The sequence below is a fragment of the Ranitomeya variabilis genome, chromosome 8 (assembly GCF_051348905.1).
Source record: "Ranitomeya variabilis isolate aRanVar5 chromosome 8, aRanVar5.hap1, whole genome shotgun sequence".
NCBI classification, from domain to species: domain Eukaryota; kingdom Metazoa; phylum Chordata; class Amphibia; order Anura; family Dendrobatidae; genus Ranitomeya; species Ranitomeya variabilis.
Window position 1 is genome coordinate 94,009,663 of NC_135239.1, and position 15,702 is coordinate 94,025,364.

The following is a 15,702-nucleotide window of genomic DNA, read 5'->3' on the forward strand; positions in this document are numbered from 1 at the left end:
TGCGCTGAGGAGCGCCGGGAAGCGGCAAGGACTCAGACATATGAGCTCCTGTGGAATACTCGCTTCACAATGTACACCACTACCTCCATCATCTCCAGTCCATGTGCCCACGAGATCCTTCCATCACCTCACCGGGGAAAGGGACCCCTCTCACGCCATAACTCTCACTGTGCCTCCTCATCCCAGCACCTCTGTCGGTAACCACTGCTGCCACCCTCCCATGGACACCAGGCCGTGGCGTCGCCCACCTAAGCAGGAAGGGACCCTGCTCAGTTGCACGCCGTACCGCATCACCCCACCTCTGCCGCCACCATGCCTCCTGTGACCCTGCTCTGCCACCACCAGCCCTCAGGTAAGATACTGTAAATTCGGACAATAAGACGGACCCCCATCTTATAAAAAATCTTTTTTTCTGCAATTTTCACCCCAAATTTGGGGTGCGCCTTATGGTCCGGTGCGTCTTATAGTCCGAAAAATACGGTACTTAGCAATACTAATATAATGCAGGATGCAGACAGGATCCAGTGATATAAGGCAGAGGTAAAATAGGTGGAAATACTGGCGAACAACCACTGACACACTTACTGTTCATGAGGAGGCCGCTAAGCATTCCAAGTGCACACAGAAAAGACTTGTATAAGATGACAGTCACAAAAAAATCCATATCCATTAGCGACAAAAGTATAATTCATAGTTAAAGATTGAAATGAAAGATCTAAATAAGGGTACATTGCCACAGTCAGTAAAAGCTGAAGGTTGTACGCTGCATACATCCGCAGCGTCCAGATGATACAGCATAGTAGATGGGATGTCAACAATTCCAATGTCTACTATGCGTGCAATGACACCCGCGGATCACCCGCGGAGACGGACATGCGGCGCTTCTTTCCAGACCACAGCAAGATAAATTTCACCTATACAATGTATTGGACGCGATTATTCTGCACTGTTCAATGAACACATGTGGAATTACCTGCGTTGAAAAGCCGGCAGCGCTTTGGACAGAGCGGACATGTGCTGCATCCAAAGAGCTGCCAATTACTGACTGTGTGCACCCAGCCTTAGGCTGCCATCACACTAGCAGTATTTGGTCAGTATTTTACATCAGTATTTGTAAGCCAAAACCAGGAGTGGGTGATGAGTGCAGAAGTGGTGCATATGTTTCAATTATACTTTTCCTCTAATTGTTCCACTCCTGGTTTTGGCTTACAAATACTGATGTAAAATACTGACCAAATACTGCTAGTGTGGTGGCAGCCTTATATGTCCAACACATGACAATTAAAACGACTAAGACTAGAGTTACAAGACCACATGTGCAGTGTGACAACAAGTCTATGGAAAGTCACACAACAAAAACATTGCTGCAACTTGTCCTGTAGATAGGTGATAACTTGTTTTCACGGGACAAACCCTTTAATGCCTTATTCATGTCTGAATATTTTTAAAGTTGTTTTTAAATGTGTATTATGTAAATGAACTTATAAAATTGATAGGTTGTGATGTGGTTTCCTGAAAAATAATCTTAAAAGAACCTCAATCTCTGCAATTATACAGAAAAAAGCAACAAACATAAACTATAGAAACACAGACATTAAAAAATGCACAATTATTATAATAAGTCAGAAATGTCTAGCCTTACCTAGAAGATTTTTCTTGCTCTAAGGAATTTGAAGTGACCAGCAATACAGTTGTCAATTTTTAGTACTATTACACAGGGACCGGTAGGGGGTCATAATCTCAAACAGTTTATGAAGCTTCAAATTGTGCAAGAATTAATTGAGCTTGGTCATGGAGTCATTCCCTAGTAATATCTGATGTATGAAAATTTGGATTTATTAGAAGCAAGAAGTGTTAGACTTAAGGTACATTAGCCTCAAAGGGATAATCCTAAGAAAAAAGAGCAACAGTCATGATATCAAATATTTTGTGAAACATTAAATGATTTGCAAAAATCAAGGCTTCCACAGAGTCCCTTAGGCCGGGGTCACACTAGACCGTAATACGGACGAGTGCTATGCGATAAAAAATCGCATAGCACTTGGCCCAATGTTAATCTATGGTGCAGCTCCCATCATCCGATATTTTCTCCACCGTATTCAGGATCCGAGTGAAATCGCAGCATGCTGCGATTGTCAGCATATCTCGGCCGAGACTCGCCAATGCAAGTCTATGGGTGCGAGAAAAAATCGGATTACACACGGATCATGCGTGTGCATTGCGAGAAATACGCAGTGGTGTTAGAGAAAAGCCGGTAATTCAATTGCCGGCTTCTCATTTCTCCTGCCTAAACCCGACAGGATATGAGACATGGTTTACATACAGTAAACCATCTCATATCCCCCTTTTTTTTGCATATTCCACACTACTAATGTTAGTAGTGTGTATGTGCAAAATTTCGGCGCTGTAGCTATTAAATTTAAGGGTTAAATTGCGGAAAAAATTGGCGTGGGCTCCCGCGCAATTTTCTCCGCCAGAGCGGTAAAGCCAGTGACTGAGGGCAGATATTAATAGCCAGGAGAGGGTCCATGGTTATTGGCCCCCCCTGGCTACAAACATCTGCCCCCAGCCACCCCAGAAAAGGCACATCTGGAAGATGCACCTATTCTGGCACTTGGCCACTCTCTTCCCACTCCCGTGTAGCGGTGGGATATGGGGTAATGAAGGGTTAATGCCACCTTGCTATTGTAAGGTGACATTAAGCCAGATTAATAATGATGCGAGGACATGAATGTGTGACAGCTCCCCAGCAACCACACAACGACTTACCAACGATCACGGCCAGGTCGTATCGCTGGTCATGATCGTTGGTAAATCGTTTTGTGTAACGGTACCCTTATATTTGAGCAGAAAGCAAATATACCCCAGAAGGGATTGTCAGCAGATGTAAAATAGAATAAGCAAAAGTCTGTGTTTAATTGTAAAAGAGATTTATTGCAGCTTTATATATTTATTGGAACTGTAAATTCAGGGCACAAAACTTTGGGAAAGAGGCAACATGTTTTAAAGACATTTAAATAGAAATTTGTGACATTCTCAATGAAGTCATAACATTGACTAGTATAACGTTATACAGGGAGAAGACGAACTAGTCCGCAGTAAAAAAAACTCTGATGCTGCTCACTTGGACTTAATAAAAGTTAACTCATTAGGTGTCAAATACTTTGATGGATAACATCTCCATAATGGATTGATGGCAAAAGAACAGCATTATGTCCTTTTCTAAGTTGTGCGTCCAGTTCGAAATAAAAAATTTGGTGAAAGGTCCTCGCTAAAATTTTGTTTTTTTTTCCAATATTTTACAGCTCTTTATGCTCCTCCTGGTGAATAGTTGTCTTTTGTCCTGTAACTCTCATATCGATTCTGTCTGTGAATAGTCTATTTTTAATGTTGATATCACAAAACTTGACCTAAAAGGTAGTCTGTGAGTAGTATGACCATGCAAATCTGACAGCACTTCAAATTGAGACCAGAAAAGCTGTTTGCACATCTGAGTTTAAGAAAAAACATGACTGAGAAAGTGAAGCATTAATCTACAGTGCATTACTGCCACAGGTGCATGATGGACATTTTCTAATGGAGACGTGACCTTGGTTTTCTACATACAAGCTCCATAAGACCTCCATCTAAAACTGACTGACAGCAGTAGTATTCATTAAAGACCCAAGTACAACTTGTGTGATTTGCCTTCCCCAAATACTGGGATTCTTTACTCTCTGTTTACAAACTTTAATCTACAGCGTACAACCCCCTCCCCCACTCTCTCGCTCTTGGTAATACTGCAAAGGGGTGTGCAGCAGCAATATAACCCAGCCAATGTTTCCAGCTATGTGAGGAGCAGCAGTACAATCCAGTTTTGAGGGAGCTCCACAGTCTATACAGCAGCAATGAACATTATTTATAAAGTTGCTTTTTTTGCATTTAGGAAGCAAATGAGCAATACAAATAAATGCAAGCGAGTCCTTTAAATGGTTCTTGTTAAAGGGAATCTGTCAGCAGGTTTTTGCTACCTCATCTGAGAGCAATGTAACATAGGCAAAGAGAAGCTGAATCCAACAATGTATCACTTAGCTTACTGGGTGCAGCCGTTCTGACACAGCCATAGCTTTTAGCATTTGGAATAAAGCAGAGCTGAGAAAGCTGCCCACACCTACACCACAACTATCTAAGTACAATATCTATAGACAGTGAGATCCTTATCACAGGGGAAAGGGGCATTTATGGACTGATGTAGTCCAGGGTTGTTGATCTCATAGTGACAAATCCTTCACGGTTAGTAACCACAGCACGGACTTTGACAAGTGACACATCCCTAAACTCTGTGTTTCAGCCTCTATCTTCTGCTGTCTTCAGATTACATAGCAAAAACCTGCTGACAGATTCCCTTTACGTAACAATTATAAAAAACAAGCACCTTTCTAAATTGCTTCTGGTTCTGAAGATATCTGGCCTTTTAAGTGCTTCTATTGTTCAAGGATTGATGTCAAGAGGACCAGCCGCTGCTGCAAATCTGAGAGATGTAGCCAAGTTTTTCCTACTTTGCTCTTTTACCACTCTCCAGCCACATAGATAGTTATAGAATGGCTCTCGGCATGCTCAGTAACTCACAAGTTGCTCAATATAAGTGCTCACAGAGCAGCTGCAAGAAGGATCAGGGGAGCCAGGTTTACCATAGCCGGTTGTCATGATCACAATGCTTCTGATGGTGCTGAAGCAAGGCTACCTTATATCACAACAATATAAGTTCTGGCCAATCGTGTGACAATGCTGCTTCACTGAACTGTCACTCAAGCAGAAGGCCCACCTACTCAGCTATCATGAAGTCAAGAAGAAAAGGGAACAAAAGAAGGAGCAACCCTTTAACAGTCAAGAAGGAAGAGGCAAAAGTGTAGTATTCCCATGATGTGTTGCTTTTCATTATTGTGATTCATAAAGTAGATTACTAATGCTACTAGATAGGCCACAATAGTAGTCATTGGATAAATCAATCTAGACTATGGGCTTGTTGTCTGTCAAACTGCAATTTCAAAGAGTTGCATGAAGCATTGTTTAAAAAAAAGGTGGCATAAAACATTTCCAGGACAGGAAAGCGAGATCATTTTCATATAGGGAGCTAAAAGAACTTCTTGTATATGCCTTCACTTTAAGTCTGAGAAATAGTGGCTATTTAATATGTTTTAAAAAATGTAAATATGTTTTTATTTTGCTTAGGTTATTTTCAAGTCTCAGCATCATCACAGAGCTAACACATCCAGCAAATATGAGATTTATGCAGTTTAGGGCAAAAGACTGTTATTCTTTAGCTCTCTCTAAGCTTGAGAAGGTAAGAGAATGAAATAATTACATAACTATAACTACTGAGATATAATGGTTTCTATATGTGTGGAAATGTTCTAAAGTGTTTTTAGAAAGGAAACTTTGTTAGACCTTTCAAGGGCTTTGTTTTCTGTGCTCTCCAGTTTGCAAATAGCTACATCTATGTCATGTCACCTAATGAATATTATAATAAAGTAAAATCCATTATTCTGAACAAAAGGGAATGTTATGGTCATATATGGGAGATGTGTTTTCTCTAAACCATATACCTCTTTGCATTGGCTGCAATGGGGTTCGGAGTATGAAAAATCTGCTAGTCTTCATCTCTAACCCATGCAGTGAGGTATAGACTTGGCTGCAAGAAGATTGATAAGTCTTGGTTCTAAGAATAGACACAAATTGGTGGCCATAATATTGCTGATACAGGAGTAGAGTAGTCAGGAATAGTGTTGAGCATTCCGATACTGCAAATGTCGGCTATCGGCCGATATTCGCTGTATTGGAATTCCGATACCGAGTTCGGATATTTTTGTGATATCGGAAATCGGAATCGGAAGTTCCTATAACTTTCCGGCAGCCTCTGTTCCTAAGAATGCAGTGAGTGTAGGACCTGTGATGATGTCGCGGCTTGTGATTGGTCGCGTGAGCGGTCACATGAGCGGTCATGCGACCAATCACAAGCCGCGACGTCTTCGAAGGTCCTTCACTCTGCATTCTTAGGAACGGAGGCAGACGCTTGCAGCGGTGACAGCCAGGGCTCGTCCGAGTGTGAGTATATCCATATTTTTTATTTTTATTTTTTACATGAATATGGATCCCAGGGCCTGAAGGAGAGTTTCCTCTCCTTCAGACCCTAGGAACCATCCAGGATCACTTCCGATATTTGTGTCCCATTGACTTGTATTGGTATCGGGTATCGGTATCGGCGATATCCGATACTTTTTGGATATCGGCCGATCCAATCCGATACCGATACTTTCAAATATCGGAAGGTATCACTCAACACTAGTCAGGAAGCATTCCAAAAGCAGTCACAAGAAGAGCAGACAGTCTGGAACAGGCAAGAACAAGAGAGTCAGAGCCAAGAGATGGACACCAACCAGTCATAAAGTTACTGTCCCTAATAGACAATGTAAGATGCCACTTCAGCGTTGCAGAGGACTTGAACTTTAGAGCCATCTTTTGGAAGCAGCAATCCTAAAAGTCAATATCAACCCTTTAATGAGCCTTTCCATATGACTTAGGATATAAGCCAAACCAGAATTTCAATTTTCAGACACTTGACTCGGGTTGTTGCCCTTCCTAAGAGCAGAGCAAGATATCTGATTTGAGTTTTATCCTGAGTCACGTGGCAACACTCATTAAAGGGTCAATATTAACTTTTAGGATTGCTAATTCTAATAGGTGGCATTAGTGTTCAAGTACTTTTTCTCTCTAAAGAGGCAATTTGCATAATCAATTTCTAAATAGCAACCTAGTATCCTCTGAAGCTAAATGTGTTCTTCAGGCAATGTGACAGAGCTTGAATATGTGTTGCATAGAACATTGATTAAGGGTGTGTGATTTATACAGATCATGATATCTAGACTGCCAGTGGGTCTTCTGACCCAAACTTAACAGCCCCATACTGTCATGGCCAAAAGTGTTACCTGGCTTCAGGTGTGATGTTTTTATTGTCTGCATTTATTACATGCTACAGGTGAGTTTGAATGAAAATCACAAGCTTGAAACAAAGTTTTTTACTCACGATTTTGGAGTGGTGCCAACAATTTTGTCCTGTCCATTTTTGGGGGTTTTGTACGAAATGATGTCCAATTGCCTTTTTTTCTTATTTTTTTGTGTTATTCCAATACAAACTACAGAGATCAACAAGTGTATAACAAAACATGTGCAATTGCAATAATTTTCTGGGAGAAATACTCTGCCAGCATAATTTTAGTCTATGGCCCCATGAGCACATACGTCTGAATCTTGTTTTGGGAACGAGTTTGATCACAAGTCTAAATGAGACCAATGAATGTGAAGATACCCTTAGAAAGTAAACATATGACTGCAGGATGAGACTACACACTATTTCTTTGCAGTCTGGAACAATATTTTTAAAACCATCAACCAGTGGGGTTCACAAATCAAAGAAGGACTAACTAGAAAAAAATACAAAAATTATTTTGGTACAAAAGACAAAATTTTACTTTTATTACATCCAATTAAAAGACCAAAGACAGACAAGAATCACCGTACATGTATACCATGTGCTCTATGTCCACTCTGTAATAACCTAAATTCCGTACCTGCCTGTTTGCGGAGGTTGGCATCCTTAACAAATATGCGAGTGATGGTGGAGCGCCCCCAGATGCAGGGTCATGAGGTACTCGGTACCGGGCCTCTCTGTCTCGGTCTTGGGGTTGTCACGGTGGCCTGACCCGGTCCGTGACCCTGCTAAGGGGCGTCCAATTAAAGGTGGTAGTGCGTGGTGCGATGAAATAACGAAGACACAGGGTTGCAGTCTCTTTACCTCTTTACTGTAGGCTTCAGGATCCGCAATCCGGAGCACTGCTAACAGGGCTGGCTGAGACCGGCCGGTCCGAAGGCACATCCAGAGTTCCCTTTGCAGGTGGAAATCAGTGCCTACCTTCTAGTGCCTGTGTGTTGTAGTACTTCCCTGCTGAGCACCACGGGATAGTCCTCACAACTGTTGTGTCTGTTCCTGATGTTCTTTCTCACAACTCTCGTTTCTATTCTGATGTTCGTTCTCTCCGTCCCCCAGATGATTTGGCTAGGACGCACCCATATGACGGGTAGGCCTGGAGTTCTTCCGGGACCCTAGTGTTGCCCCTCTCCCACAATTGCCTCCTATGTCTGCTTAGGTGATTTAGGTGAGACAGCCAACCTATAATTAACTGTCCTGCCGCTGTTTGAAGTAATGCTTGGAGCCCAATACTTCCTCGGCGTTCCGGCCACCGGCTACACGCCTCAGTAGGATGTTGCCTCGATCTTACGGCACGACTCCTACTGGTGTTATCTCCTTTTTGCTGTGATCTTGTTTCTCACTTCTCCACAATAAACCTCGCTTCTTGTCCTTTCTTGAGATACCGTTGCAATGTAGTGCAGGCACGGTTCCTTAACGTTCTGCATTGTTCGCTAGGCTTCTGTCAGGATCCCACCCCTGACAGGGACCCCCCTGAATCTTTCCCCGCAACACCCTCTGCCACAGGATGTTGCCTGGTTCCAATCCAGTCAGCTTCTCTCTAACTTCCTATCCAACCCCCAGTTTTACCAGATTGTGAGGAGTGGCCTAATACATAGTACCCTTTGCTCCCCCTGGAGGCCAGACTGTGAAGTGTAATGTGTGACTGTGATACCTGGTCAGGTGAACTCCTTAAGGGCCATCGGACGTACCATCACTCCCCTTAGTGGCGGAGCATCAGTACTGCAATGACCAGGACTCTGGGGCGCTGCACTGGCACCCCCGCTCCTCGATGGCTGCCCTTGAGTGTCCTAGATGTCCCTGTGCTGGTGAATCAGGCAAATAAAAAGCCATCCAGGTGCAGGAGATAAGGACAATAGGGTGCTTTGGCAGGAATAAGATATAGACAGATAAATATTGGAACGATGTGATAGAGAGAAGTGAACAGTTCACCACCAATAATGTGGCATGTAGATAATAGATAATAACATTTATAGTACCTCACTAAGATGTTCCCTGCTAAATCCAATCCTACCTGTATGCGGAGGTTGGCACCCTACTTTTCAGTGGATATGGCACGCCCGCTCCACGGCAGCTGACCCTGGGAGGCCCTAGGATAAATAGGTTTGTATCCCCCAGAGCTGCCGCCCCAGATGCAGTGTAGGAGAAATGACAGACCTAAAACAGATAAATGGTCCTATGCAGACTGCACTTGATACAAAAATCACATCATGATGACAGCATAAAAAAGGGGTACTTATAGTTGTTGTTTCAGTGACCTCAAACCAGACATGGATGCAAAGGAGCTGTATACAGAAAATGGTTAGTGGGGGGTTCTCAAAGATGTTTGCAAAGTTGCTTCAGTTTTACTTTTTTAAGACACTGAGGAAGTAAAAAGGTTGTTGAAAAATTATACTTGGCCATTAAAACAAAGGAGAGATATAATATGCCGAGTCCCACCATGAGGAATTTAAGATGGGATTTATAGGCTGCATGCAACCTCTTCAATAATTGCTTTTGTTCCTTAAAATACAGCTTAAGTAGGTAATAGTTTAATTGTTGGTCTTAGAAATGAATTCAGCTATAAAATAAGATGTTTATGAAGCAGCAGTATGTGAATTAGTTCATCAAATATTAACGAGAGGCCATATACTATTGTTTTTTCATTATTCTCAACCACATCTTTGATTTACAAGCAATTAAACTAGTTTGAAGGCGATCTAAATTTGTCTAATTAATAATTTATCCAAATGTGTAATGAAATAGTGAGCTGGCTAATGGACTGGAGAGTTTAACATTTATTATCCCATCTGTTGCTTGATGTCAAGATGCTTTTGGTGAAAATCAGCAGCAGATGAATCACCTTGAAGGTCTTGTAATTTCCGGCTTTAAATTACAGCAAAACATTTAAGTCACTGGCATTAAACAACATTTCTGACGCCTTTGCATTACTTGTGGGATTTTGTGATAATGGAATTTAAACAGGATTAAAATGTCAAATAGTTAATGGCTTCATTGTATTATGGTAGGGTTAGTCACTGTTTACTGAGGTCCATACAATAGCTTTTCTTTATGGAAGCAATATTATAAATGTTCATATATTAAAAATATGCATATGATATGTGCTTCATTGTTTAGTGTTATAAACTGCTTGCAAAACAATTCAAAAGTAATAGTTAAATAATAACAGTTTTTTACTTAATTAGTTTAATCAATTAAGGACCAAGCCACTTTGTATGTTAATGACCGAGCCTCATTTTCCAAATCTGACCAGTGTCACTTTATGAGGTAATAATGCTTTAACATATCCAAGTGATTCAAAGATTTTTTTTTTTCATGACATGATGTACTCCATGATAGAGGTAAATTTTGATTGATACGATTTGCTTTTGTTTATGAAAATATCAATAATTTAACAAAAATATTTGATAATGCTTTACATTTGTATTCCCTTATTCTGTATGGAACAATAAAATGTTGCTAATTATTCTGTATGGAGCAATATAAGGGGTTCATTTTTCTAATTGGATCAATATATGGGGCTCATTATACTTTATGGAACAATATATAGGGTTCATTATACTGTGTGGAGCAATATATGGGGCTCATTATACTTTACTAGATGGAGGCCTGATGCTATCGCATCAGGATTGTGGCAAAGTCACGATGGGGGCAGGCTTTGCAGTGTTGAGAATATCTCCCACCCATGTGCTCACCCGTCTATCAGCGCTCTCTTTCCCCATGTGCTGACTTCTCCCGTCTGTGCTTTGTTCCTTGACATGTCTACCCCATGTGCTATATGCATTGTTTTTTTTCCCAGCAATGCTGTTGCTCTTCAAGAGTTTCATTTGCCTGTTGTTGTATTGTTGTAACTTTGCTGCTTTCCTTTCATTGTCATTGGCGTACTTTTTAGGAGGAGCCATGTTGGCGTTGACATTTGCTTTTTAAAGGGGTTTTCCCACGAACAAAAGCTCATTTTAAAAATTGTCTGTGTCTGACTGTGTACCGAGCATACCACAGCTCCTGGGCAGGGAAGGAAGCAAAAGGCAATACTGACATTACAGCAGGAGATCGCAGAGGATACATTTTATGAGGTAAAATATTGTTGAAAAACAGTCAGTAAAATATTTTACCTGTCAAAATGAATCCTCTGTGATCCCCTGCTGTAATGTCAGTATTGTCTTTTGCTTCCTCCCCTGCCCAGGAGATGTGGTATGCTCTGTACACGGTCAGACACAGACAATTTTTAAAATGAACTTTCATTCTTGGGAAAACCCCTTTAATGTGACCGGCTTCCTCTGCCTGTAGACACGTCACGCAATTGCATCTGGGATCAGCCGAATGATTCACTGCGCCTGCGTGGAATTCACGCAGGTGCAATAAATCAGACCGCCGCCATCTTTGTGCAGACAGATAGTGGTGGTCACATTAAAACTGCACATGCGCTCTTCCTGTACAAAGATGGCGGCAGTCAGTGAATCATTCAGCTGATCCTGGCGGTTGCGTGTTCGCAATGGTCTTCCGCTCTTGGTACCGTGCAAGAAGCTGCATACGGCATTTACAGTGCGTGTGTGTGTGGTGCATATGGCATATGCAGTGTGTGTGTGGTGCGTACGGCATACACAGTGTGTTTGTTTGTGTGGTGCGTATGGCGTATACAGTGTGTGTGTGTGGTGCGATGGTGTTCCGCTGGTGGTACCGCTCAAGACACTGGTACCACCACCAGTTTCCATATTGAGACACCCATCACTTGGGTGTCCCAATATGGCGGTCGGTGAACTTCCGCAGCTTGGAATTCTGGGATCCAGACACATCTGGACAGAACAGGATGTGAAGACATTACAAGGTAAGTATATATTATGATGGAACAATATATGGGGTTCATTATACTGTGTGGAGCATTATATGGGGACCATTATACTGTATGGAGCAATATATGAGGCTCATTATACTTTATGGAGCAATATATGGGGTTCATTATACTGTGTGGTGCATTATATGGGGTCCATTATTCTGTATGAAGCAATATATGGGGCTCTTTATTCTCTATGGAGCACTTTGTGGTGCTTATAATACTGTATGGAGGACTATACTGACCGGTTTCTCTGTTATTGTAGAATTTACAATAGATATCACTCATTTAATGGAAGAAACAAGTGAAATCTTTAGCATTACCTATATTTCTCTGCTGCATCTGTGCATCATAAATCATGGTATGTTTTAAAAGGGCCAACTGAGACTCTTTCACCCAGGGGCCCACGAAAACCTGGAGCCATCCCTGGCTTTAAGCCCTCAGGCGCTTCACAGAATTTTATAACCATGAAAATAAAGATCACATTTTTCTCACAAAAAAATTATATTAACCCCAAATTTGTAATTTTCACAAGGGAAGCAAGAAAAAATGGTCCATACAATTTGTTGTACAAGTTGTCCTGAGTACGCGGATGGCCTATATGAGATGACTAAGGCTTATCGCTGAAACGCGTAGGTTTTTTATGTGTATCATCTGTACAGTTACCCACACTGGCTATTTACGATTTTGAATGGTTTAAATAAAATGCTGTTTTTATACCTTTATTGGGACTATATTTTTTTTCTTCATCGCTGGAGAAGTTTCCTTAATTTTTTCGCCATTGACTAAGCCTGAGACTGGGACTGCTCCTTGAGGATGATATTCATGAACAAGGTGGAAGGCATTTCGGTGAGCTGACTTTTCCCATTTCCCTTTTCCATTTTTATTACATGAAATGGAAAAGTACTCTTTGGGCGCAAGTCAGAACATGGAAGGAAAGGAGTGCTATTTGACTTTTGTAGTGCAAAATTGTCTGAAATATATAGCAGACGTCATGTCTCGTTTGCAGAACCCCTGATGTGCCTAACCAGTGGAAACCCCTACAAATGACCCCATTTTTGGAAATTACACCCCTCTTACAATAGGTGTGGTGAGGACGTTGAACTCACAGGTGCTCTGCAGAATTTTAAAACATTGGACAGTGGAAATTAAAAAATAATTTTTATCCCTAGAAATGTTGTTTTAGACCAAAATGTTTCATTTTCGCAAAGGTATCAGGAGAAAATGGACCCTAAAATTTGTTATGCTACTTTTTAGAAAGTGAAATTGCAGAATTATGAATACCCCCAGCACCTGCACTGTGCGCTGTGGGGCTTTGCCGGATTCCGACCTGGGACTGTAGGGTATGTATGAGGTATACATACTCCCGGCCATTGGTCTCGCTCTAAACACTTGTATAGAGCTGAGACCACGTCCTGAGGGTGCGTCTTCTCTCCGTACAACTATCAGTTGGAAACTGGTGAATTTGTGCGTTGTGGGGATTCAAGAGTCTGCAGCCACGCAGTTTGTCTACAGACATTGATTTGGACCTGACAAATGTTTTAGTAAGTGTTGAAATGGTGCAGAAAATCTGCTACATTAAAAACTCACCAAAAGCTTATCATGGGAACATAGCTTTATAGAAGTGCCAAAGTCAAAGTATACTTATATCAGAAATTGACAGGTGTAGATTAGAATTTCTGGAAATGCTGCTTCTTTGGGGAGTTTGTGAAGAAGGTTTTTGTATAAATATACCTGAGATTAATTCGAAGATTTTTTTTTATTGTTTTGGAAGATTTTTTTCTTTTCCTTTTTGCAGCCTTTTGATAGGACAGTGCTTAATTTGGAGCAGATTGCATAAGTAAATGCTTCAAATAAATGACACACACTTTTGGTTTTGCTCTCAGGCATTTTTCCAAACCTGAAGTGAAAAAAAACACACTCAGAAAGAAGATTGATTATTTGAATAGTTTTTTAAAGTGATTTTTCAAGTACTTGTTTTCAAGATGACCTGCTCCAAAAAACTCATTAGAGAACTTACCGATACTCTAAGGGATGTCATACTTCAAGGCTATGTTCCTAAGATGAGCTTTTGGTGACTTTATGATGTTGCAGCATTTGACATACTCATGTGCTCAATACATGCATTTTTGATACATTTCCAAGGCAGAGATGCACTATTAACACGTGTGCTTTTTACTTATGGAACTTCCTCACCTAATGCAAGTCTATTGGAAAATTCTACACAGAAAACTCAGCATACTTGCAAGAGAAACTGACATGCTGCTTATTTAGAAAAATGCACCGCAGGTCAGTTTACGCAGTTTTTCAAGCAGTTTGGGAACAGAGACATAGCAAAAACTCTCTAAAGCTTCCTGTAAAAAAGTCAAAAGCCCTCAAAATCTTTGAGTGTCTCCTCAGTTTTTGCTCTGAAAGCCTAGTGTGTTCATAGCCTTGAGGAAGATTTGGAGAGTTTTGGTTGAGTTTCTGCTAAAAATACACTTAAAAAACTCAGTGAGAACACACTCTTTACTTTAGGTATGTGTACACAGAGTTTTTCTGAGGCAGTCCAAAAAGTGTTCTAGGGGAAATCTTTTCAGGGACCGTTCCTTGTTTGAAGAGTTTTGGAAGACTTTTCTTTCTTGAAGCCTTTCATGAAATCATTTTGTAGAACATTTAAAGTGTTTTGCTCCTGTTAATCCCTGGTCTATCCTTTCCCCCAACCCATGGAGCCTGGGGCAGAAATGTAATGTGAACAAGACACACAAGACAAAACAAGGCTAAAGGTACCTTCACACTGAACAACTTAACAACGATAACGATAGCGATCCGTGACGTTGCAGCGTCCTGGATAGCGATATCGTTGAGTTTGACACGCAGCAGCGATCAGGATCCTGCTGTGACATCGTTGGTAGGAGCTAGAAGGCCAGCACCTTATTTCATCGCTGGATCACCCGCTGACATCGCTGAGTCGGTGTGTGTGACGCTGATTCAGCGATGTCTTCACTGGTAACCAGGGTAAACATCGGGTTACTAAGCGCAGGGCCGCGCTTAGTAACCCGATGTTTACCCTGGTTACCAGTGTAAATGTAAAAAAAAACAAACACTGCATACTTACATTCCGGTGTCTGTCCCGTCCCCCGGCGTCCGATTCCCTGCACTGTGCCAGCGCCGGCCGGCCGTAAAGCAGAGCACAGCGGTGACGTCACCGCTCTGCTTTAGGGCCGGCGCTTACACAGTGCAGGGAAGCGGAAGCCGGGGGACCCGACAGACAATGAAATGTAAGTATGAAGTGTTTGGTTTTTTTTACATTTACACTGGTAACCAGGGTAAACATCGGGTTACTAAGCGCGGCCCTGCGCTTAGTAACCCGATGTTTACCCTGGTTACCCGGGGACTTTGGCATCGTTGGTCACTGGAGAGCTGTCTGTGTGACAGCTCTCCAGGGACCACACAACGATGAAACAGCGACGCTGCAGCAATCGGCATCATTGTCTATATCGCTGCAGCGTCGCTTAATGTGAAGGTACCTTAACAGAAACCCTCTGTCATACAAAAGCACGGTCCAACAATAGGAAATAAGATAGGGACAGGGAAGAGTAAACTAAATGTGAATAGAGACCAGCAGATAAACACACATGTACAACAGAACACCTCTACAACAACTACTCTTCACAATCCTTAGCCTAAGCACACAGCATCGGAAGACAAATCTCCAATAGAAGCAACAAACTCCTATTCAGCACAGCATCTCCTAAAAGCAGAAAAACAGAGCTTTCACTGTCAAGACAGAGAAGGTCTCGCCGGGTTTTAAATGAAGTGTTAACGACCAGATCAGAAACAGCCGAAATAGAGCTGCATGTTTCTG

At 41.7% G+C, this 15,702-nt stretch overlaps 1 protein-coding gene across 2 annotated transcripts in view; it reads left to right on the plus strand.

Moving 5' to 3' along the window:
• The window catches only part of KCNT2 (potassium sodium-activated channel subfamily T member 2), a 1,359,842-nt gene that overhangs the window by 1,130,064 nt on the left and 214,076 nt on the right, over positions 1-15,702 (plus strand). For both annotated transcript variants that reach the window (XM_077277827.1, XM_077277828.1), the window contains exon 22: positions 5,212-5,323. In XM_077277827.1, the coding sequence (XP_077133942.1) occupies positions 5,212-5,323 (112 nt within the window). The remainder of the gene's footprint in view (positions 1-5,211; positions 5,324-15,702) is intronic.